We start from the raw sequence: 22,506 nt of genomic DNA, 5'->3' as shown, positions 1-22,506 counted from the left end.
ATCAACCAGCTGGTGAAAGTGTCTCTGTCAAACCATCAAGTTTTAACTCTGCAGTGGCGCTGGAGCACAGGGTACCGTAAGGGTTTGGATTTTGTGACACTCAAAAGGAGTGTGTCGAGTGAAAGGTCCACAAGGATTACACTCAATTGTTTCTGAAGCTTAATGTGAAATATAACAGATCTCATCTCACAGGTGCAGCACTTCTGTGGCGTCTCACTGTTAGTCTGACAGGTTGTCTGTTCTTTGATTTAAGTTTATCAAGTTTATTTTCTATGTGTGCTAAAGGGCTGTCTAATTACCGGTACCCCCAATGTCCTCCACCTGGGTCCCATTGTCTCCACCCTTTAAGAACTGCTTCCTCTTTCCTTTCCGCACATATGGCTGTATGTATTTTTTTATTTACCCTAATCCTCTTTACCATGAGTTTTTGTTGGTTGGGGTTGTTAGCTGGGTGGACTGACCTCTGATTAAAACTGTTGCCCTTCTGCTCAACTCTGTCAGTATCCCAGAATGCTGGACCTACTGAGGCTGATGAGAGGCAGAAGCTGTATTTTAGTGCATTTGCCATGTAGCATATGAGGTGTGCATGAACAAGCTCACAAAGAGCCACTTGTGGTGGCACCATATGAAGGGACATGACTGTGTTGAGTCCTGCATCCATCTCCTGCACTCTAACCCCATTCACATCAGGCTGAGTTTATGGATTAATACACTGAAGAGATTCATTGTGCTGTTTTCCTGTCTGCCTCTTCCCCGCCTCATTGAGCAGACTGAGCTGTCTGTCTCAGCAGGGTGCGAATGATCCATCCATCATTCGTCCTTTATAAACAGGCAGACTGATGTTCATGATATGGTGTCAAACTGTGACCGTTGTGCCTTTTTCAATGCGCCCATTTTCATTTATTTCAACTCCTGTAAAGTAAAGTCACCTCATTCGTCAGTTGAACAAAACACAGATGTATAAAATCAAAGAAATAAAATGCCAGGATCTGTGCAACCAAGTGTTTACTTTCACATTTGTCTTGTGTCTTACTGAGTATTTTATTTGGTATCATTCTTTACGGAGCCCCTCTGGTGACATTGGATTTAAAATAATTATGTGTGGTCACAAGATAAAATCACTTCAGTGGATATGCACAGGTGAAGAGATCAGCAGGCAATGAGACGCCATTGGTCAATGAGAAGCTCGTTCCAGACGAGCAGAGTCAGCAGCAGGAGTCATCGCTGCCCTGTTCCATGATAATAAAAAAAAATTCACGCATTAATATCTCGAGGTGACACGTTGTTTTTTGTAATCTAATGTCACCAAAGGGGCTGAGGAGTGTCCTCATGTCAGGTACCACCCCTACGTGCCCCCCCCCCAACCCAAAGACACAGTTTATTCCTTCAAGTATTATTTTCAGTCAGATAACCATTTCCACGGATTAATGTTCCTCATTCCTCACCTCTCAGAAACCCTCTTGGGAGCCACTGGTCCTCAGGTAGTTAAGTGTGACAGGATGTCAGTGCTGCTTAATTACTTGTCCTGTTTCATTCTTCCCAGATGTCAGCGTGTATTCAGTTCACATACATGAGATTAACAGGACTCAAACGGATTACTGCAAATTATTAACAAACAAGCCGAGATCCAGCTGGGAAAAACGGATTCACAGTCGGCTTCAACTGCTTGAGCTGAATGATGGGTTGTGATGGGCTGTGGCTTTTTAATCATCAGACAAGTCAGAAGAAGCTTTAATTATTCAATTATGAATAGTGTCTTTAACAGTGTTTCTTGGGAACCTCAGACTTTTCTAAGTGCACGGCACTGCTGGCCCTCACTGACCACTCCTTGTTCTGCTGCTGACATGAGGTTAGACAGGAACCTCCAAGGACTGTGATGTTTGCTGAGGACATTGTGCTCTGTACCGAGAACAGGAGGAAGACAATCTAAAGTGATGGAGGTCTACACTGAAAAAGAGAGAAATTGAGGTTAGCTAAAGCGTGAGGGACCCAAGCGGAACACTAAGGTTACTGGACGCCTGGGGGTTGATAGACGAGCGTGGGTGGGAAAGAGGTGAAACAGTTCAGTCATGGTGCACAATAAAGGTGCATCAGATGCTGTTGGCTCAGACAGGAAGCAGAGCCGGGGGTGGCAGAGATGAAAATGTTGAAGACTCTCTTTGGGAGTGATGCAGCGGGATAGGATCAGGAATGAGTAGGGACAGAGCATGTTAGAGAGGAGATTGGGACCGTTTGCTAAGGTCCACAGGCAAGACAGTGAGCTGAGGTTGGACCTGCCAGGCAGGAGACCCAGAAGAAGCCCAAAGAGGCTATTGGTGAATGCAGTGAAAGAGGCATAAAGGATAAGTGGTAGTTGGCCTGTTGGGGAAATGGATGTGAGAAGCCAGTATTGATTTGCATTGACAACCAACAGCACGAGGGGCAGCTGTGGCTCTAATGTTGGCATGTTCGAACAAGAGTGATCACTGTGTGAGTGGGGGTCTTCTTTTGGATGCTGGTAATACTGTGTGGAAGATTAGTGCCTATTTGTCCGACTTATGGATAAGCTTGTTATCCATATCTAGAGATATGGATAACAATATATATAACATTCATCAGCGGTTTTAATTGCCTTTCCTCTTAGACAGCCTCGCTTGTGGAGGAAGAGCTTTGAGGCTTGACAACAATGCACGTGATGAACAATACAAGGGTTGATGAGGCTTTCAGGTGGATCTTTGTGTTCACAAAAGAGAGGCCAAACACTTATTAGGAAAGGTTTTCCTGTAAAATGTGAAGAACACTTTAAATGAGACATCATATAGAAGCCTTCTATAAGAATCCCTGCTGCATACAATCTGCTCTCTCCTGGAGGGATATATAGTCCTGAGAAAATAATAATTCTAATATTAATCCACTAGGTGTAATAAATGTGTGGCATTAAGGTTGAGTGACAGGGTAAATGTAAAAATCTAATCTCTGGTAACCTGCTGATTGACTATTTCAGTCCCGAGGTGTAAAAAAGGTTCCAAAGATTCATTCATTCTCTGGTCAGAAGTTTTAATTTAACTCCTGATTTTTGCTTATTAATGTGTGGGTTTCTGAAGGCAGGTTTCTGCAGCCCCGAGGGGCAGTAAAAGCTCATTTCTTCACGTCCGCAACGTTTCACAAGGTCATCAAATTTGGGAGTTTAGCAATCAACCTCACCTGGTGCTGCTTTTCTGGATGGTGTTTCTAAAAAGTTTTAAATTAGATGGACATAAAAAGAAAGAAAAGAAGAAAAGGTCTTTAGAATAAGAAATGCCGGTCCTCATCGTGTGAGATTGCTTTTGAAGCTGCAGCAAAAACTCCATGTTGATGCCTTTGGAAACGTTCAATCCAAACGTGAACCATTCACACGCATTCAAAGGGTCGTTTCAGAAAAAGTGAACAAGTTTATTGTGAAGAAAGACATCAACGTGAACTCTGTTTGGATTCACGTGTACAAAAATACATCTTTTTGAACTGGTTTCTACATTGTGATCAGTTTTCTGATGTTTAATAAGATTTATTTCTCCAGACATGAAGTCTGTTTCTACAGTTTCACCAACAAATCATGACAAGTCATTGAAAAGCAACTTTTCACCTGCTACAGTGTTATGCAACCAGCAAAATGACAATTTTATATATTATTCCCAAACTTTAGAGACTAGATGTTGAGGCGTGGGCCATTTCCAAACTGGCTTTAAGCAGATATTTAAAAATTCAGGAAAGTGATATTTAAATTATGACTGTTATTAGAGACTGTGATGTGAGGTCTGATTGACACAAGGCTTCCGAATAATGATCTGAATATCACCGTAACACACAGATTTAATCTTTTATTGAACTGAAACATTTGTTTGAGCAATACAGTCACTTCTTTGTGAGAGCAGCTTTGGGAATTTGAAGGAAACTCAGCAGAGAATTCATTATTGATGCTTTTAAGGGGATCCAAAAACCATTTAAATGTTGGATGCTGATTTGATGCAGTCTAAAGCAACATGAAGGACTGCTGCAGATAACACACAAACCTAAAGCCTCCATCCTACTTTTCACATTGCTTGACGGATGTTTTCCAGGTTCTTCTCTATATTGTCTATGACCTCCACAGCGGCTTGTGGAATCCTGGTTCCTGGGCCAAACACTGCACACACGCCACTCTGGTACAGGAACTCGTAGTCCTACGAGCACAAAGAGGTTGGATCCACTTAACTGGTTTTGCAGTTCATCAAATAGTCACTTTTTTATTTATCAGCCTTGAGGGGAAGCGAGAACGCTTTTACAGAGTCTCTGTGTAAATGCGTCACGTCAATTATGGCGGATTCAAGTGTGACGTGAGCTCAAAGGACGGCGATGAAGCCCACAAGAATGGCTGAAACATGCTGACAGGGAAGAATACGTGTAGCCTGCAATTAGAGTCCCCATAGTATTGAAATTCTCTCCCTATGCATGAACATTTGAATTCTTTACATCAGTTCTCTGCTCATAACAGGGATGAGGAGCAGCTTAAGAGTGGACTGACAGATTTTCCCTCAGTCATGTGAAAGTCAAGAGCCGAAATCTGTGTATGTGCTGAACTACAAAGCAAAGCTGTGCCTATTTGGCGCTTTTGAAGTGTTTAAGTTATGCACTGTTGTAACTATTGCCTTGCCTGTGTCCGCATGCAAATGGGACGTTTAATTCAGTGCTGATCAGCGAAAAGAGAAACATAAGACCAGGACACGGGAGACTGAAGTAATGAAATCTTGTGAACCTGTGGCGGGATGACTCCTCCGCAGATGACCAGGATATCTGGCCTGTTCATCTTCCGCAGTTCCTTGACGAGCTCGGGGACCAGGGTCTTGTGTCCGGCGGCGAGTGTGCTGACGCCAACACAGTGGACGTCTGCGTCGACAGCCTGCTGGGCAACCTCCAGGGGTGTCTGTTCACCCGAGTGGAAAAACAAAGGAAAGAGCCAGCACATTATTCAGGGGGATGTGGCCAACCGATTCCAGCAAGCAGAACATTTATACGTGTTTTTATAAACCAGACATTGCGTGAGTTTATGTATCTTCACCATCTTAAAGGAATATTAATGATTATATTAATATAAAACAGGCTTTGAGTTCATCTGAGTGAATAATAAATTATTACTATAGGCTGCAACTACAAAACATGCAGCTTAGTCCATAAGGTGCAATAACTGCATGTACATAACACTTTTATGTATGAATAAAAAATGGCCTCTGGCATTCATAAACCTCTTATCCAATCAATATTTACAAATTGAACAAATTGGTATGGCAAATAAATGGAGAGAGGGGGATTGTAAAAGGCAGGAAACAGAGCTGTAATAGAAATGTAAATTTCTGCCGCTTTGGTTGTTCTTAGCTCTGTTAGGAAACAAGTCTAACTCCAGCGGGGCTCTCACCTGGAACAGTGGTCCGATGTCCACGTCAAATCCCAGGTCAGCGAAGCCCGTGGCGATGACTTTGGCGCCTCTGTCGTGACCGTCCTGACCCATCTTTGCCACCAGCAGACGCGGGTTCCTGCCCTCATGTTTCTTAAAATCTGCAATTCTAAAAAAAGACATGCATGAGAAGGACGTTGGGACCGCCTGAACCAGCCATCAAAGTGACCAGTGAAGAGGTGAATTTGTACCTGTTGTGAGCCAGGGCGATCTCTTCCTGCTCGCCATACTCACTGCGGTAGGCACCGCTCACCATCCTGGTGCTGGCTTTGTGTTCACCAAACACGGCCTTCATGGCGTCAGTTATTTCACCTACGGAGCACCTGAGTGATGCAGTGCAGACCAATTCTTCAGCCCGCTTTTACTTTTTAGAGACCAAAGCAAAAATCTACTAAAATATGACCTTTCAATTATTTAAAAACACGGCAACAAGCCTCTAAATCACAGGCGCTTGCTGCAGTAAAATATAAATGATTAAGTCATCACAAACTAGTCAAAATCACCAACTGTGCTGGAGTTCTCTCAGGTGTAATAAGACGTTTATTCTAGTGGATTTAACTGGCCATGAGCTCTCAGAACTCTCTAGCCAAGAAAGATGTGATCAGCATCTTAAGTGCAACACTGGAGAGTCATTCTGTCAGCGCTTTAATCTTTAAGACAGTAATCATCATCAGTGAGGACATTATGCAGCTATTATGAGACTGCTGCTGGAGAATCGGTGGAAAGGTTGATAACACTGACAGATGATTTAATAATCTCTGACCTGGCACGTGCTGCCTCCACAGCCAGGGCCAAAAGGTTACCCTCCCTGGTTCGGGCACACTCCTCTATGGCTTCCAGGCACTTCTTCGCCGCCTCGGGGTCACGACTCTGTCTCACCTGCAAGAGGAAAATCATCTGCTCTGTTAACAGCAGTAACGCAGCACGAAATCCCGCTGCCGTGCATTTGTGACGACTGTTGGAACACCGCAGACTGTTAACTAAGATGTTGCCTCAGTGACTCAGTTCTTTTGTCAACATGTTTTTTTTATGTCCTCTAATATTAATGATTCTATGCTTAGCAGAGGCAATATATTTCATAATTCATGTACGCAATTATAAAAAAGGAAACAAGCGAGGTGTCAGGGCGCTGTGCTGGGAGGATGTAAGTCATAAAAAGCCTGAGCAAACATTTCAATTTGCACGTTTCTACGATCAAATCTCAATGGAACAAAGCAATAACAGAGGTTACCAGTGGCAACGGTGCCCACTTTACCCAACCGAGAGGTCTGTCTCTCCTCCCGGCCTGAGCGAATCTCAAAGAATACACACAGAGATGGAAGACTGCTGCCCATGTCTCCAGTGTCCGTAAAAACAAGTCTGGACAACAGTTGCAAATGTACAGAAGAGATTTAGGGCCACCCCATGAGGGGAAAGGAAGAGGAGCCATTTTTTGTCATGACCTTTGGGAGAAAAGTCCAAATGTCAAGAAGAAATTGGAAGTAGGTGAAAAAAAAATCATCAAAATGTTCCTTGATTACATTTTGACAAGAGAGGACAAGTTTCAGAAATCTAATGGTGGTTGTCAGGGAAAGTTAATGCGTTATCCAAAATGCCTAAAATTATATCACATGGAAAAGAGGTACAAAGAAGAAAATCGGTGGAGAAGCAGTCACTAGCATAATGGATTCATTTTCCCTTAACTGTCACATAGGAAGCTAACTTCAGGGGCATGTTTTCAGCAGCCTGTTCAAAGCCTTAATACTGACACCTGTGCTTGTGAGTGCTTGTTACTGAAGCTGAGTCCGAGCTATAGTTTCATCTGCATGGCATTTTGGAACGGTTGTTCTCAAAAGGTCCACTTTTTTGCTACATTATATTTTGACTTTTTTTCTCAATATTGTGATTTTGACTTTTTTCCTGACATTTTTCACTTTTTTCAAAATGCGTAATGAAACATACTTCCTCTTCTCGTCTTTTTTCTCATGGCTAGCTGCAATGCTCTTCCAGGTCCATGGACGAGTACTTACCTTTTTGAGTTTTTCTATCTGTTTCTCGCGTACGGCTGTGTTATCTATAGCCAGCACTTCCACCGTCTCCTCCTTATCTAAGCGGTACTTGTTGACGCCAACGATGACCTCTGACCCTGAAGGACAAGAGCACAAATTTGTTTTTTAAATATCTGGACTTATTCTAGGCATTATCTGTTTAAATAAAGTGGGAGCTACTAATAAATCACTGAACTGTTGCTCAGACTGAAGATGCAGATGAGGAAGAGTGATGGGATTCATTTTCACCCTTCTCCTCTCGATGTGTCTTCATCCACGTGCAAATCTCATTTTTGAAATGCATATATATGAAGTTATATGTCACTGGCGAGGATGGCTTTACATCCAGATTTACCAGAGACCTAATGAATGCCAGTGTTGGAGATGGAGGCACTTAAAATAAGTAGAATTTAAAAATTTACTCCAAGGGCAAAGTAATGAGTATTTAATATTCAGAGCTGCACACCAACGTTCCCTCCCCACCGAGGCAGCTCTGCTTCTAGGTCCCAGTCGCGCAGGACCATTTCGTTACATGTAAACACTTAATCTTAAAGCACCCTGGGAAAACAACTGGTTTGATTTCCAACACACAGCTACATTAATTATTCCAATAGGGAAATACAGTCAGCTTGGAAAGCTGCTAAAGAATTTTATGAGCTTTATTCATGATTATCTGGAACGTTATTATATGGGGAACAGCCCTTTTTTGACTTAATTAATTTACATCTGCCCAGGACAGTCAAGCCACTGAGAAAGTGGAAACTCTTTTGTGTTTATTAAACATGGAAAGAAATCCAAAATAACTTGATATTCAACATCTCAGCTACTGAAGGAGACCCGATTCCTCCACGGTGTGAAGCTGGTGTGTTTTCTTATGCACCTGAGTCAATGCGGGCCTGTCTGCGAGCAGCACATTCTTCAATCCTCAGCTTTGGGATGCCCTCTGCCACAGCTTTGGCCATCCCTCCCATCTCTTCAATGTCCTTAATGAACTACAAAACAATAAAAGAAACATTTACTTTCACGTCACATTATCTGCCGACGTTGACACTGGAGCTGCGGGTGAAGAGAAGCTGAAGTTAAATCAGCCACGGCGCTCCAGAACCAAACCTTTAACGCCGTGTTGTACACATCGTCTGTTAAAGCCTCCATCATGTGCGAGCCCCCCCATGGATCAGCGACTTTAGGGATGCCCGATTCTTCCTGGACGATAATCTGGGTGTTCCTGGCAATGCGAGCGCTCTTCACCGTGGGCAGGCCCAGGGCTTCGTCAAAGGAGTTGGTGTGGAGAGACTGCGTGCCTCCGAACACGGCGGCCATGGCCTCGATCACTGTACGGATCACATTGTTGTACGGATCCTACCGGTAGAGGAGGGAGGAGCGGAATTGATGCGAGAACATTGATCTCAATGTGCAAAAGTCAGCCAAAATTGTCTACAAATGATACTTTCTGGGGTCTTTTGAAGGCCTTTAAATCACAGCTGACCCTCACCTGTTCAGTGAGCGACCATCCTGAAGTCTGGCAGTGAGTGCGGAGGAGGAGAGACTTGGTGTTCTTGGGCTGGAAATTCTCCTTTATTAGTGTGGCCCATAACCTCCTGGCTGCCCTCAGCTTGGCAATTTCCATGTAGAAATTCATGCCGATGCCCCAGAAAAAGGACAACCTGAGGGAACAGACGTGGAGATGAAAACATTGAATGAAAACAGCTACATCGGTAACATTACCATTGACCTCGCAGATTCAGCTGCACTTTATTGATTTATTAACCACGAAGTTATTGAACATTCAGTGTGAAAACATTGGACTTTCTTGTCATTGTCTGCAACAGCTGTCAGGTTCATTAACTCCACTGTATTTTTATGAGCTAATCTTTAAGACCTTACAACTCTTGGTTTTTGGTATTTTCCAATAATTCTGCACACGGAAAATTACTCATAATCAAAGCAAAGATAACAGTTGTTCCTTACAGTAGGTGGAGGAATAGAAACACCCCTTGGGAGAGGAGATACAGGCTGTATTTCCTGACCAACTGTGCAATTTAATTCATGTTCATTAATATGAATATGAACTGACATCTTGCTCTTCGCCTCCCAAAATCAGTGCTGCTTCCATTCCTGCATAAATAGCCTCATAAACAGAAGCAAAGAGCAAACCCTGGAAATGTAAATGACTCCTGACAGCTTTAACTGTTTAGAGCAGTGAGTTAATGCAGTAAAGGCAAGCTCAGATTTTTTTAAATTACCTGGCTTTAAAAGAATGTTTGCGTCCTCAGTAAAAAAGGACCTTAAGTTTAATGTTTTCTTGTACCTTGGAGCAAACTCATCGATAGTCAGGCCCGCTTTCAGACCAGTGCGGCAATATTCCAGGCCGTTAGCGATGGTGTAGGCTACCTCCAGGATGGCATCAGCACCCGCTTCCTGAAGATGGTAGCCACTGATGGATATGGAGTTGAACTTGGGCATGTGCTGGGAACATGGGGAGCCATAAAATTCAGCCCGATTCAAAAGCAATTAGGAATCAAATAAAAGTAAGAAGCCTCTGAAGTATTATATAGACCTTTGACGTGTAAGCAAAGATGTCAGCGATGGCGTGCATGGAAGGCTCCGGCGGGAAAATGTAGGTGTTGCGGACCATAAACTCCTTTAAAATGTCATTCTGAATGGTGCCGGTTAGTTTGGATTTAGGCACTCCCTGCTCCTCTCCCGTCACAATAAACATGGCCAACACTGGGATCACGGCCCCGTTCATCGTCATGGAGACGGACATCTTCTCCAGAGGAATTTCATCAAAGAGCATCTTCATGTCTTCCACCGTGTCTATCGCGACACCGGCCATGCCCACGTCTCCGTGGACCCTGGGGTTGTCTGAGTCGTAGCCGCGGTGTGTCGGGAGGTCAAAAGCCACGGAGAGACCCTGTTGTCCGGCTTAAAGAGCCAAAGATTGAGGAATCAGAGTTTCTAACAACGCGTCGTGTGAATGATGATGATTTACATTATAAAAGAGAATCATTTACCTTTAATATTGTCCTTATAAAACTTGTTGCTCTCCTCCACCGTACTGAAGCCAGCATACTGCCTGATGGTCCAGGGTCTGTAGGTGTACATGGTTGGATAGGGCCCTCTAGTGAACGGAAACACTCCAGGCAGCTCATCTGCGCGCCCAGCCGAGTCTGCCTGCGTGTACACGGGCTTGATGTCGAGACCCTCCGGGGTGTGCCAGATGAGATCTTCTGGGTTTTTGCCCTTCAGCTGTTTCTTAGCCAGGCTGGCCCATTCGGGATGCAGTTCAACTCGGTCCGGACAGGGTACCGAAGTGTGAAGCAGACAGCGACGCGTGCGTGCTGAGGAGGCACAAGCTCTGGCCAGATGCTTCGCAGCCGCGGCTGCACAGGCCCGATGTGCAGTCAGCATTCTTCAAAGATGCCTCAGTCAGATGCACATGGATCACCTGCGAAGGCAAAACAATGTGATGTTTCTCTGGTTGCTTTCAGACAACGTTATTAGCCGTGTTGGAAAACTGGCCACTTACTGCAACTATTATTCGTATTAAAGCAGTAACGGGTATTGCTTTTGTGTACGTTGGACTGTGCGTGCGTTTCCAAACGATTAGATGTGGCTTTTGCTACGCAATTTGCTAACTCACATTGTTGTTGTTATTGCTCTAACACTGCCATTAGCAACATTAGCATTATGGTTGACAAGTGGCGTGAAAGTTGACATGCACAATAAAACTAAAAATCAACAAAGACGTGCCTTAAAACGGTGACTATGAACCACCACAAATTAAATCCACATTTAAAAAGCCCTCGGTCCTGTGTGTGTTTACATCTGAACAAAAAATGCTAATGCTGATTAACACTTTAGCAAAGACTGACTGTAAGCTAGTCTGAATATGCCCACGCCTTTAAGAAATACAGCAGATATTTACTGACACGAAGCTTTTAGGAGGCACGTATATATCAAAGCATATAGTTTTATATTATTTAAGACACGTTTCTGACCTTGTCGCTAGCGCTCTTTAGAGCTCCGTTCCGTTTAAAGTACTGCAACCTTGGAAGGGTGCATGTGGAGACCTAACAACGACACAAGCGAGGGTGCACCATTTCGAGTAATAGAAAATATGGTTCGTTTTTTAAATAAGATTATGAAATGTTCGTATACATCTACTTAGAAAATATGTGTGTAACACAAGTTTGTGCTTTTGAGTTTTTTATTCTTGAGACTAAACAATGTTTGTCGGGAGGAGGGGTCGAAGCCTCTTTGAACGCAGCCTCACTGCCCACCTTATTGCAAGGTTCATCGCGCGCCTCAAACACAAAATCAATAAATTATTATCTCGTTCTCCATAAAATACCAACTCGTTGTTACGAATATTAATCCTCAAGTAAATTTTATAAACCCATATTTTGAGTAAACACAAAGGAACAACCGGCAACGCAACCAGGAACTCATCAGCAGGCGGCAGCGTACCATTTCGCGAGCGTAGTTGTCGTTGGAGTCCCTTTAATAGGATGGTTCAACTCTGAAGAAAGGTGTGTCGTTGGTCCTCCAATCAGCTTTCGCAGCAGTCGCTGTTAACCAATCAGAGCTTTCACGCTTTCCCAACACCCCGGAAGTACTTACTAGATCCAAGTGTCCACAGAAAAACACACATCTTTTAAAAAGTAACACTTGTCTAAAACGTTGTATTTGTTTATTATCTGATATAGTTTTATTAAAACGTATTTAAATCACTCACAGAACACAGGTGTCAGAACATAGTACATGCCATGTTTATTTAATAGTTGGTCAATAAACTGTAATAACAGCGATGGCTATTAAAGCACTGTACAATATTGAGTCAGTTTGAATAGGGTACACTTGCAGTCTGTTTTTATTAAAATATGCCAAACAGCAATATCATTCAGAGCATTCAGCAAGACAAACTTTTATCGATATAAGACACGATACAGAGTTATGTAATGCCCGGTTAAGATTCGGCGTAGACATTTTTCTCATATGTACCCTTTGATTTGTGTTGAAATTGTAAGGCAGTAATTGTTTTATTTGCAATGCAGCTCAGCTCTCCACCTGATGAAAAAAATTGGACTTTTGTAAAATGGCATCTCTGACTAATAAAAACAAAAACAAACAAAGGTGTGATTGATCGTGTAAAAGTGTTGTGGCGGTATTATGACAATAAAGCAATAAAGCAGCAGTAGACATATTTAAATACTGAAATAAAGAAATCAAATGAGTGGATTATGGGGAGGGGCAGCTGCTGAGTTCACTCCTCCCTGATCGCAGCCTCGTTAACCTTTGCGTTTCGCCCCGGAAATCATTCCAGCTTGATTAGTTCCACGTCGAAAATAAGAGTGGCGTGTGGAGGGATGACCCCGGGGTGGCCTGTGGCTCCATAAGCCATGTCCGCTGTGCAGGTGATTTTTGCCCTCTGTCCCAGGCTCATCTGTAGCATGAGGACAAAAGAGAAAAAAGACACCTTACGATCTGTCAGACTAACAAATGCAGCACAGTTGAATTACTAACTGGCCAACTGCGAGTCATCACGTCCTTGTTACAAGGAGCTAGCTAAGGTTAACTAGCATCTTCTTGAATGGCACTGTAAGAAAGCAATAGCGAGGTCACATGTGCGGGTGGGAATAAGAGACTTTGCCCCTCAGTCTTTGGTCATAAAGAAACCATATTGTACTACTCAGCCAATTAACCTCAACCTTAAGACTACTACTTTGTGATCGCTCACTTAACAACACTTAACCTCAAGACTACCATCTCCATACTTTCCTGTATATGCAATCTTAAGCTTCCTAACCAACAGAGTTGTGAATAAACATAAAGTCCCCTTGGCTTGTCAATGGATTCTGACCAACAGCCCATCCTCAGATCTCTCCAAGCACCTTGATTCTTTCAGTGAAATCATGATTATAGCCCATAATCAGCCACCTCAAACAGCATCAGTTCCACTGAGGCTTACAGTCGAATGGGTACTGTTTTTGATTAGGAGAAGTATGCAGGATCTACTTTCCTGACACTCTTACCTGTGCAAATCCTTCCTCCCAGCCTTTAATAACCTCGTTCCGTCCGATCGTGAACTTGAAGGGCTTGTTCCTGTCTCGAGAGGAGTCAAACTTCTTTCCATTCTGCAGTGTGCCTGCCATAAACAACCGCAGCACCAAATCATGGTTAAAAACAAGGACTTCTAGATTTATGCACACCTTTTCCACCAGGAGCTGAAGTATAGGAATGGGACGTTTAAGATCAAGGTCACCAAAGTTATTGTGGCAGAGGTTCTTTTCAGGATCTTGGTTGTCTGCCAGTTCCCCAAATGAACAAATGGAATGTGACTTGTAAGGCATTTGACCTGCTTTAGCGGACTATTTTTGTAGCTATCTAGGCCTTTGCTCCTTTTTATCTAGACCACAGGGAGTGATGGCTCACTACAGCGGTGCAGCAGGGGCCTTCAGAAAACTGACCAACATGACAATGAAAATTGGGCCATTAAACAGCGCTAGAGGCACAAACGCGGGCGCGCTCTGGACCCACTTTGTTGGCTATTTCCACACGCTCACAGTGTCTCCCCTGAGGGGATGCAAACTGCTGTCTGAAGTGATCTGCTTTTATTGGACAACTTCCATAAACTTGCTAAACCCTAAAGCCAAAGAATGTAAATCCTTAGCAGTAGAGACAGTTTAAAATCTTCTATACACAACTTTGGAGAAAATGTTAATGAACTGAAGTACAGTGTTATAACAGTTTACTGTTTTAACCGTCTGCATTATGTGTTAGTAGAATATAAGAGATCATCTCTACACCACCAGAGCCCAGCCCTCAATCATGGCAGTTTACTGTCAAATTATTATTTCAAACCAAACTTTTTACCTATGCTGCGATCCCGCCACTAGAGGGCGACCAAAATCTATTGGTTTTATGTTTGGTGAGCTCATTCTATAGAAGACTGGCTTTTACTCCCAATATGAGACCAAAATACAGCTATTGTCTATAAAAAAAATTAGAATTGCATAAAAGGTAAATGCACTTTAGTCCATTTGCGTGTAGAACTTGTGTTACTGTTGAGCACACATAAAATGACACAACCTGCAATCAAACCCTTATCTTCTTTCAACCTGGCTGTAAATGTCTGAAAGACTTATGTGCATTAAATGCCGCCATAAATCGGTGTGAATAATTGAAAGTTATGTGCTACCTAAAGTTTACTGATAGCACCCGACTACTGTACTGCTGCTTCTCCGCTTTCAAATCTCCTAAACTTAGTAGGAGCGACCATTTCCAGGAATCACTGCCGGTCGGGTCCAACTGGGGAGTCATCGGGTGAACACGCTAAGGCCAACGCCGCAATCCTGCATCACCTGAATGACTCAACTCAGCATCATTGCAGGTGCAACACCAGTAAAGCTTTGCTAGCGTCACAGTTTCCTTATAATAAACACATCCTCATATACATTAGCTTAATTTTTCACAGTGACTTAAATAAATGTTTGAGCCCTTTCAACAGAATTCCAACTACTCAACACCAAACCCATTTCAGTCCGTTATCATTCTCTGGGTGGGGTCCCTGCAAAATCCAGCCTGACCCATCCCTTCCTGAAGCTGCTTCCAACACTCTCTCCTGATGAAAAGCCTAGCCGTGGTTGTGGCATGGCTATGGTGCACAGGGGAGGGGTTATTTTTACCCAGTGTACTGTATCCTGTCGCAGCCCCAGGCCGGCTGCCAGCTCAACAACCCTCTTGGCCAAGTGTGGATGAAATGAGACGGGTGTAAAACTATCTGTCTGCGGCTAACTTGTGTTGCTTGTTGCACTCCACAGCTGCAAGCTAGCACACCTCTGCGTAAAGAATCAACTTTTCCTCCCGAATACACCCAATGCAAGGAGATGATGTCTCATCTGTGTGCCTATTCAAGTTGGGGTCCTGGCATTGATGTCATCTTCCTCTTCATATATCTGCAGTCTCCACAGGCTGATACTACACTCAGATTACTTCACAGTACTTTAATGGCTACACATCAAGACCTTCTCCACTTACTGAACCCTGAGACCCTGCAATTGAACACTTCCCACCACACTGACTGGAAGGCTAATTTGGCATCTTCTGGGATGCAACCCTCTCCCCTTGTTTCCTCTATTTCTGTGCCACGGACGCCAAAGGCCGAGAGGTCCCCATTTCAGCTCGTTACACGGTGAAGCCTGGAGCTCCAACAGGGTCTGGAATGACATCCACATTTAGCCGTGACCTCTTATCCTAAAATTCAGCCGTACCTTGTGAGCGTGTGCTCACCTCCTCATTTATCACCAAACTCCAGGATTGCTTCTGTGCTTCTCTTAGATTTGACATCCGATCTGCCTCTATAATATTTCCGGAGAGCCTGACAGCAAAGCGAGCGTGCAGGCAGATGCAGAATGAGTCGAGCCTAAGAACTGGCCTGGCCAGTGTGTTTAAGCATGACTGCAAACAGCAAGGATGATGAAAGATAACCAGGAAAATAGACGATAACGCAACCAGATTGACCCAGCAACCACAACAAGTGAGGGCAGAGCAGCCGTTCTGGTGCTGTTTCCTTGACACCGAGCAGTTTGCTGCTGATGCCTGTTAGTGAGTGTGTGTTCGCGTGGAAAACGCCTGAAGTCAAATCGAGGCTGAAATAGGCAGAAAGCGGACAGAGCCAGTTTCAGAGAGGAAGAGGATCCCACGTTTTGACGAATCAAACAGAGTGCTGTCAGATCTCAGAGTGAGCCTTGAGAGTTGAACTCCTCTACAAAACTGAAACCAGGGGTGGATGCAGCCTGCTGCTCCTCTGAGAGCCAGCTGCAGCAATTTGACAGATTTAGGCTCCAGCGAACCTCTGTTAACCACTAAACTATCAATTCATCAGCACTAAATCTTTACTTTGTAATTAATCTTAAAATAATAATAAAAAACCAACACAGACGAGAGGTGTTTATTAATGAGACGTGCTCAGAAGCTAGCTGAACCTTGGATCTCGCTAACAAATCATCATCCACACTGACAACTTAGTGCTACCCAGCAGGCATTTTATCATTGTAATTTCATGATGAAATTCAATGAATGCTGATTTAATATCGCCTCATGCTTCAATCACACCAACTGTTGCCTAAAATATTTAGAATTTATGGTTAAAGTTGTGTTGCAATACAGCAAATATAAAAACAATAAGACTAGAAAGACTCGTGTGACTAATGCTAAAGACAAATGTAGCCTCCAGGCACTGGGTCACCTTTAATCAGCCGTCACCACGGCGATAACAGAACTTTATGCAGCCCGGATGAACCGCATGATAGTAACAGTTAGGAGGAAATGAAAGAAGAGAAACAAGCAGCCGCGACTCTGAAATATGTCCAAACACCGTTGGGGCGCTGATGGAGATTTAATGACTTCTTGCGGTTTTTGCTCAACCCTGAACCAAATAATCCACCATCGCACAAAGAGCAGCTCGCTGCCAAGCTCTCCAGACGGGTGACTCACAAACAGCAGCGTAGCGCTTCTCAGAGGAGCAGCGCCGCATTCTTGTGTCATTGACACCGACAGCACAAGTCATTCTTGCAGGAGTAGATCTTTGCAGAGGTCTCGCCTGCAAAAGACGCGCGGCTACTAGATCGCCGCCCTCCCTGCTCCAACAGACAGAGCACAAATGGGAAGAGGCGTGATTCACGCAGGCTAATCTGCACTGAAAGGGATAAACAGGAGGCAGAAATATTTACTCCTTTGAAGCAAACCGGTTTACAACAGCCATAACAACACAGATGGTGTAATACCTTTTATAGCCGTGTAATAAGTGTGTGATAGACAGGCTGGTGGCATACACAGCCAGGCTTTGTTTACTTTGTGTCTGACCTAGCTGTCTGGACTTCCACGCCTAAGGCAGCAAATACCCCCAAATTTATTTCTAAAATGTCTCTGTCACACAGCCACCTCCTCCCCCTTAAATCTGGCAATCTGACAGGAGACAAACAGGAAAAAGAAGGGATTTGCTTGTGTGTGTGTGTGTGTCTGTGTGTGTGTGTACCATAACAGAACAGTTTTTTCCCCATTCAGCTCCTCCCTGTTTGTGACTGGACCCAAATCAGGTACATACATGTTCTTGCAGCCTCAATACAGGCTCACACACATTTCCAAACGGAAGGGTTTGATCGGGAAATAAGTTTGACAGGGGCCAAAATGAAAGAAGCACTCAGTTACCTATGTAATGCACAACACAGGTCTGGCCCTTCTTTGGAAATGTCCTTCCTGTGGAGAGAATAAGGGGGAAACACGTGTTATTATGCGAGGCCAGCTCTGAGGCTACTCGGCTAATCCCGCAGATTAACGTGACTGGGTTCTGTCTGTCTGGCGAGCTGCTCCTGCCTGGAATGTTCTGCAGACGGAGACGCATTTAGAATAAACGCCTGCTTTGTCCAGCCTTAGGGGCTATCAAATGCCTCTGATGTCATATAAATAGTTATTTTCACGAGGGCAATGCCGTGCCGTCTAGCCTTTGTGGCATTTAAAGATCGTTTTGTCGCCATTTAACAGGAACGGGGAGGTTAGGAAAGAAATGGAGAGATCTAGAAGGGTGCAGTGTGGGCGCCAAATGATGTTAAATAACACCCGAAATCCGGACGTCAGTGTCAGAGCAAGACCTACTTTTAATGATAGTTGCAAACTGTCTGAAGAGGTCAATTACAACCAAGTCTTCATCAATTCATATAAACTTAATCTTTTGCGTAAATTTGGTCAATGTTTCAGCGGCATTCCGGGGAACTCCCCAGCCCCATTTCCACCACCACCTCCGCATCCGAACCCACACAAGCGCATAAACTTACCGTCCCCGGGAGATATTGTCTGGACTTCCACCCCCATGTTTGTGCTGCGTTGAATGTAAAGTTCGGGAAATTAAAGCCTCAAACACTGTTTCTCGGGATTTTTCCCCCGTTTTGCGACTGCTGAACGGACTCTATCGGGGGAAAAGATGCATTCGCAGACAGACAGCAGCCGCGGCCGACCCGTCTTCTTCTTCTCTCTTGGTTTTTCCTTTTGCAGACATCATCGGTGTTGCATTACTGCCACCTTTTGGCCTTACTCCGTAGTTTCCGAAAAGTCATAAGGCTTGGTATCTTCAGTTCTCTTGAGATTTCTTATCTTGTCAAATCATAGAACGCAGAAAGTAGACTTAAATATATGTCCTATTTTCCCTCTAAATAACAAAAGGATTTTTATTCAGGATAAGCATTTTCTGTTTTACATCGGGGAAGATACAGTTTTGTTACTTAACTACATTTCCCATGATGCACCATATATTGGTTTGCAAGTTTTGTTTCCGGGTTATGTTTAACACATATTCGACACACGTTTTTGTCGGCAAAATATTACTTGCGAGATGAGAAGCCTATCTTTAGTATTTGTATGAGACGTTTGTTTTGTTATAAGGTATGAATATAGTTTCTTATTTATTGAAGTGGCTAACAGATCGCCGCCAACATAACATGGCTAAATGTAGCTATATGCTCTGGCCCGCTATGCTAAAGTTGTTTTCTTTGCTTATATGACGTTAGTAAGACATTCTCCAGTATTATTCTTTTGTCGCAATAATCTAATCTTAAAATAATCTCTTTTCTTAAACGTAAACTATTTCTTTTATACAGTATGTTTTACCTGAAGTGTAAGACATAAAAATGTTAAAATGCAAAACATTGTAGGAATGGCTATTGATGCTTTTAATTTGAAAATAAAAATGTGAAATTCATCTTCAAACGAAAGCAATACGCAATATATGGGAATGAAATGACTTTCCAATCAGGCAAGGATGTTTGTGTAGTATGAATGCATATGTGAAATGCCTTGCCCCTTCACATTTGAAAATAAGTTCTGATCAAAATAATCCTGCTAGTTTTGCAGTGCTAAGGGAGATGCTCTTAAGAGAGTCCAACCCACCACTTAAGTCTCCTCTGTGGTCCTATCTGGACCTCTGCGTTGTAAAGGTCATTCAAGCATAAGCAGCTATAAATATTCGTCATTGCAGCCTCAGCTCAGGCGGAGGGGATTAAGGCAGGTACTTGGAAGAAGACACAAGAGAGGCTTTTCCCTATTCTTAATCTGCATGGCCAGCATTAGTTGGTCGTGTGCAGGACCTGTTCAGATCAGATGTATGCCTGTGACCGATGTCTGGTATCTGAGTCATATTTTTAATTTTTCTAATTAAAAAGCTTTTGCAGACCTCCCAAAATGGATCTTGGCAAGGCGAAGCTCCTGAGGACAGGCCTCAACTCTCTTCACCAGGCCATCCATCCTGTGCACGGGATAGCCTGGACGGACGGCAAGCAGGTCTGCCTCACCACCCTCTACTTCATCAATGGTGAGGTGAAGTTTGGAGACACCAATGTCATTGGGCAGTTTGAGCATGTCTTCGGGCTTTTCTGGGGTCCCCTCTGCTGCTCGGACTCCCCCGCCTTGCTGGCTGTTCAGCACAAGAAGCACGTTACTGTGTGGCAACTGCAGCTCAGCGCCCTTGAGCAGAACAAGCTGCTGTGTACTCAGACATGTGAGATGAGCGAGCCTTTTCCCTTGCTCTCGCACGGCTGTGTGTGGCACCCAAAACTGGACATTCTGGCTGTGCTGACCAAGAGGGACACTTCTGTTCTTTTCTCTGTGAGGGTGGACAACAGGAGAACCAAAGCAGACATCAAGGACAGTGGACTTATTCACTGTGCGTGTTGGACTAAGGATGGGACGCGCCTGGTGGTGGCCATTGGCAGCGCTCTGCACTCTTACATTTGGAATGACATCCAGAAGAGTCTTGTGGCCTGCTCTTTTTGCCCCATGTTTGATGTGGGAGGCTACGTATGTGCTATCGCCGCCACGGGGGAGGCTCAGGTAGCCGTGGCCACAGAGCTGCCTCTAGATAAAATCTGCGGTTTAAACGCTGGCATGGCCTTTGACCTACCGTCGGAGTCTCTGCCTAGCGGCGATACATCAGACAACGACAGTGTCGTGGACTCACGAAGAAGATCGGTTGATTTAGACAGAGCCTACAACCCCGCCTCAGGCCCTCTCGACCTCACCCATCTTTTAGCGAGGCACAGACGGTCTGACCCCAGCCCGCTCATTCACCTGCGTCATCGAGACAGCATCACGGGCTCCGGCCAGGACTCCTCGCACCTCATCCTGGTCACCTATGAGCGGAAGGTCACCACCACCCGCAAAGTCAGTATCCCGGGGATTCTGGTTCCGGACATCGTGGCATTCGACCCGCGTGGCTCCACGGTGGCAGTAGCGTCCAACACGTGCAACATGGTACTTGTCTACTGCATCACAGCCGCCACCATGCCAAACATCCAGCAGATCTCTCTCCAGACAAACGACAGGCCTAAAGGGGTCTGTTTCCTCAATGAGAAGATGCTGCTGTTGATGGTGGGTAGACAGAAGTCCAATGACCCCGTCTTCCTGCAGTCTTCAAATACAGAAAAATATTTCCTTCGTCTCTTTGCCAAAGAGTTGATTTACGAGGGAGAGGCGCCGGTCACACCATCCCCCATCCCCCGCTGCCACGAATCCACCTCTAAATTCTCCCCTCGGATTAGAAGGCACTCTGAGCACTTGTCCAAAGAAGACCGGGAGCATCCTGGGATAAGGGACTTGGTGTTACCTGGGGGGGTGGTAATCAGATCACCGGGCAACAGACGGAGGCTGGTGGAGGAGGTGAGGAGCTGCGAGGCCAGCCCTGTCACCAGCTCCGTGGACTTCTTTGACCAAGCCCCATCCAGCGCCGCCTCCGTTACCGCGGAGAATTTCGACATGGACCACGTCAGTCGCTTGACCAGCTTGACGGTGGCCAACCAGCCCAGCAGAGACTCTAGCCGGGCGAGTTCCCCTCGCCCTGAGCTTCTAGACAAGTTCCACGCAGAGAATACTCTTCCTCTGCACGAGAAAACGCCGAGCGCTGCCAAGGAGCAGGCGCTGGAGCAACTGGGCCGTAACATGGAGAGGCTTTTCACACGCTTTGCAGATGTACAGCAGTGCCTAAATGAAATCAAAGATTACGCCCAGAATGGGAAGAAGGCTCAGGCTGCCTACCCCAGTGCCTCAGAACCCCCTTATGTCAATGTCACATGTCAGGTAAAGCTTTTCTCCCATTATTTGTGTTTTTATATACATGCTGCGTCCCTCTACATCATGCCTCACCTCTGTATTTGTAGAAGCAGCTGTCAGAAAATGTGTTCATTGATGAGCGGAGGCCAGTCCTGCTGTGTGATGGGAAGCTGTGTCTGCGTGCCCTCCAAGACCTCTTCAACCTCACTGTTGTGGAGATGTTGTATGGTACGTGCCTACGACTCCTGCTTCGTATGAAAGATACCGAAAAGTCGTAGCTTTGTGGGGAGTGAAGCCGTTTACATTCGCTGGGGAATTAAATAGATTCTTTCAGAAGCTGGTGAGAGGCTTCCTTTGCATTGTCACTAGGAAATCAGCAGACTAGTTTTCCAGTTTAGGCACTGCAGAATTTTAATTGAGAGATTTTACTGTAGAAATCAAAATACATCCCTGCATTGTTTGTCAGTTATTGAGTTTAAGTTATAATTGGAAGTGATTAAAAGCCTAGGTGAGATTACAAGGGTTTAAAATAAATCAGCTTAGTGCTGCTTAATGACCCTGCTGTTTTGTTCAAGTAGTAAACACATTTTAATGATGATGCCTTATAATTTGGTGATTCAAAGACCCATTTCTCATCATTTTTCCAGGTCCCTTGTGGATTGTACTGGTGGCGGATACAGACGGGTTTGTGCCTCTCACGTTCAAGCCCAAAGAGGAATTTACAGTGCGGAACGGGAAGCGGAAATCTCCCTTAAGAACTCCTGACACTTCATGTCCATCCAGTCCAACTCCAAGCTCCAATCCTAACCCAACTATAGAAGCTTCCACATAGTGGAGGTTTTTTTTTCCTTCTCAAATACATTTGTATGCCTCTTTGAGGCAAATATATTAAATTGATTTTTATAATAAATACACATTAACGGGGCTGCACATTCA

The 22,506-nt window shown here is 44.4% G+C and overlaps 3 protein-coding genes across 6 annotated transcripts; 1 reads left to right on the top strand and 2 right to left on the bottom strand.

The window, feature by feature from the left end:
• Positions 1-3,387: 3,387 nt before the first annotated feature.
• Positions 3,388-11,960, bottom strand: mmut (methylmalonyl CoA mutase). 3 transcript variants are annotated; one of them, XM_057016235.1, is made up of 13 exons: positions 11,944-11,960; positions 10,488-10,921; positions 10,031-10,398; positions 9,782-9,939; positions 8,966-9,137; positions 8,584-8,832; positions 8,354-8,465; positions 7,456-7,571; positions 6,210-6,325; positions 5,638-5,769; positions 5,408-5,555; positions 4,751-4,918; positions 3,388-4,178 (listed from the first exon to the last, which is right to left on the bottom strand). In XM_057016235.1, the coding sequence occupies exons 2-13, from the start codon at positions 10,882-10,884 to the stop codon at positions 4,050-4,052; spliced, it is 2,265 nt and encodes a 754-aa protein (XP_056872215.1). In that variant the 5' UTR covers positions 10,885-10,921; positions 11,944-11,960; the 3' UTR covers positions 3,388-4,049. The 3 variants fall into 3 exon arrangements, with proteins under 3 accessions (XP_056872215.1, XP_056872213.1, XP_056872214.1); XM_057016233.1 differs by lacking the exon at positions 11,944-11,960 and adding an exon at positions 11,475-11,728; XM_057016234.1 differs by lacking the exon at positions 11,944-11,960 and adding an exon at positions 11,003-11,195.
• Positions 11,961-12,223: 263 nt separating this feature from the next.
• Positions 12,224-18,528, bottom strand: fkbp1b (FKBP prolyl isomerase 1B). The gene is made up of 4 exons (XM_057016242.1): positions 18,309-18,528; positions 17,686-17,733; positions 13,509-13,621; positions 12,224-12,919 (listed from the first exon to the last, which is right to left on the bottom strand). The coding sequence occupies exons 1-4, from the start codon at positions 18,343-18,345 to the stop codon at positions 12,791-12,793; spliced, it is 327 nt and encodes a 108-aa protein (XP_056872222.1). The 5' UTR covers positions 18,346-18,528; the 3' UTR covers positions 12,224-12,790.
• A 235-nt stretch (positions 18,529-18,763) lies between these two features.
• On the top strand, positions 18,764-22,502 carry wdcp (WD repeat and coiled coil containing). 2 transcript variants are annotated; one of them, XM_057017135.1, is made up of 4 exons: positions 18,764-18,912; positions 19,689-21,597; positions 21,678-21,798; positions 22,218-22,502. In XM_057017135.1, the coding sequence occupies exons 2-4, from the start codon at positions 19,708-19,710 to the stop codon at positions 22,400-22,402; spliced, it is 2,196 nt and encodes a 731-aa protein (XP_056873115.1). In that variant the 5' UTR covers positions 18,764-18,912; positions 19,689-19,707; the 3' UTR covers positions 22,403-22,502. The 2 variants fall into 2 exon arrangements, with proteins under 2 accessions (XP_056873115.1, XP_056873116.1); XM_057017136.1 differs by lacking the exon at positions 18,764-18,912 and having other exon boundaries at positions 18,927-21,597.
• Positions 22,503-22,506: the final 4 nt, after the last annotated feature.

This window comes from Takifugu flavidus, chromosome 19 (genome assembly GCF_003711565.1).
Source record: "Takifugu flavidus isolate HTHZ2018 chromosome 19, ASM371156v2, whole genome shotgun sequence".
Lineage (NCBI taxonomy): Eukaryota > Metazoa > Chordata > Actinopteri > Tetraodontiformes > Tetraodontidae > Takifugu > Takifugu flavidus.
Note: the sequence above shows the minus strand (reverse complement) of the source record. Positions and strands in the feature narration are given on the sequence as shown.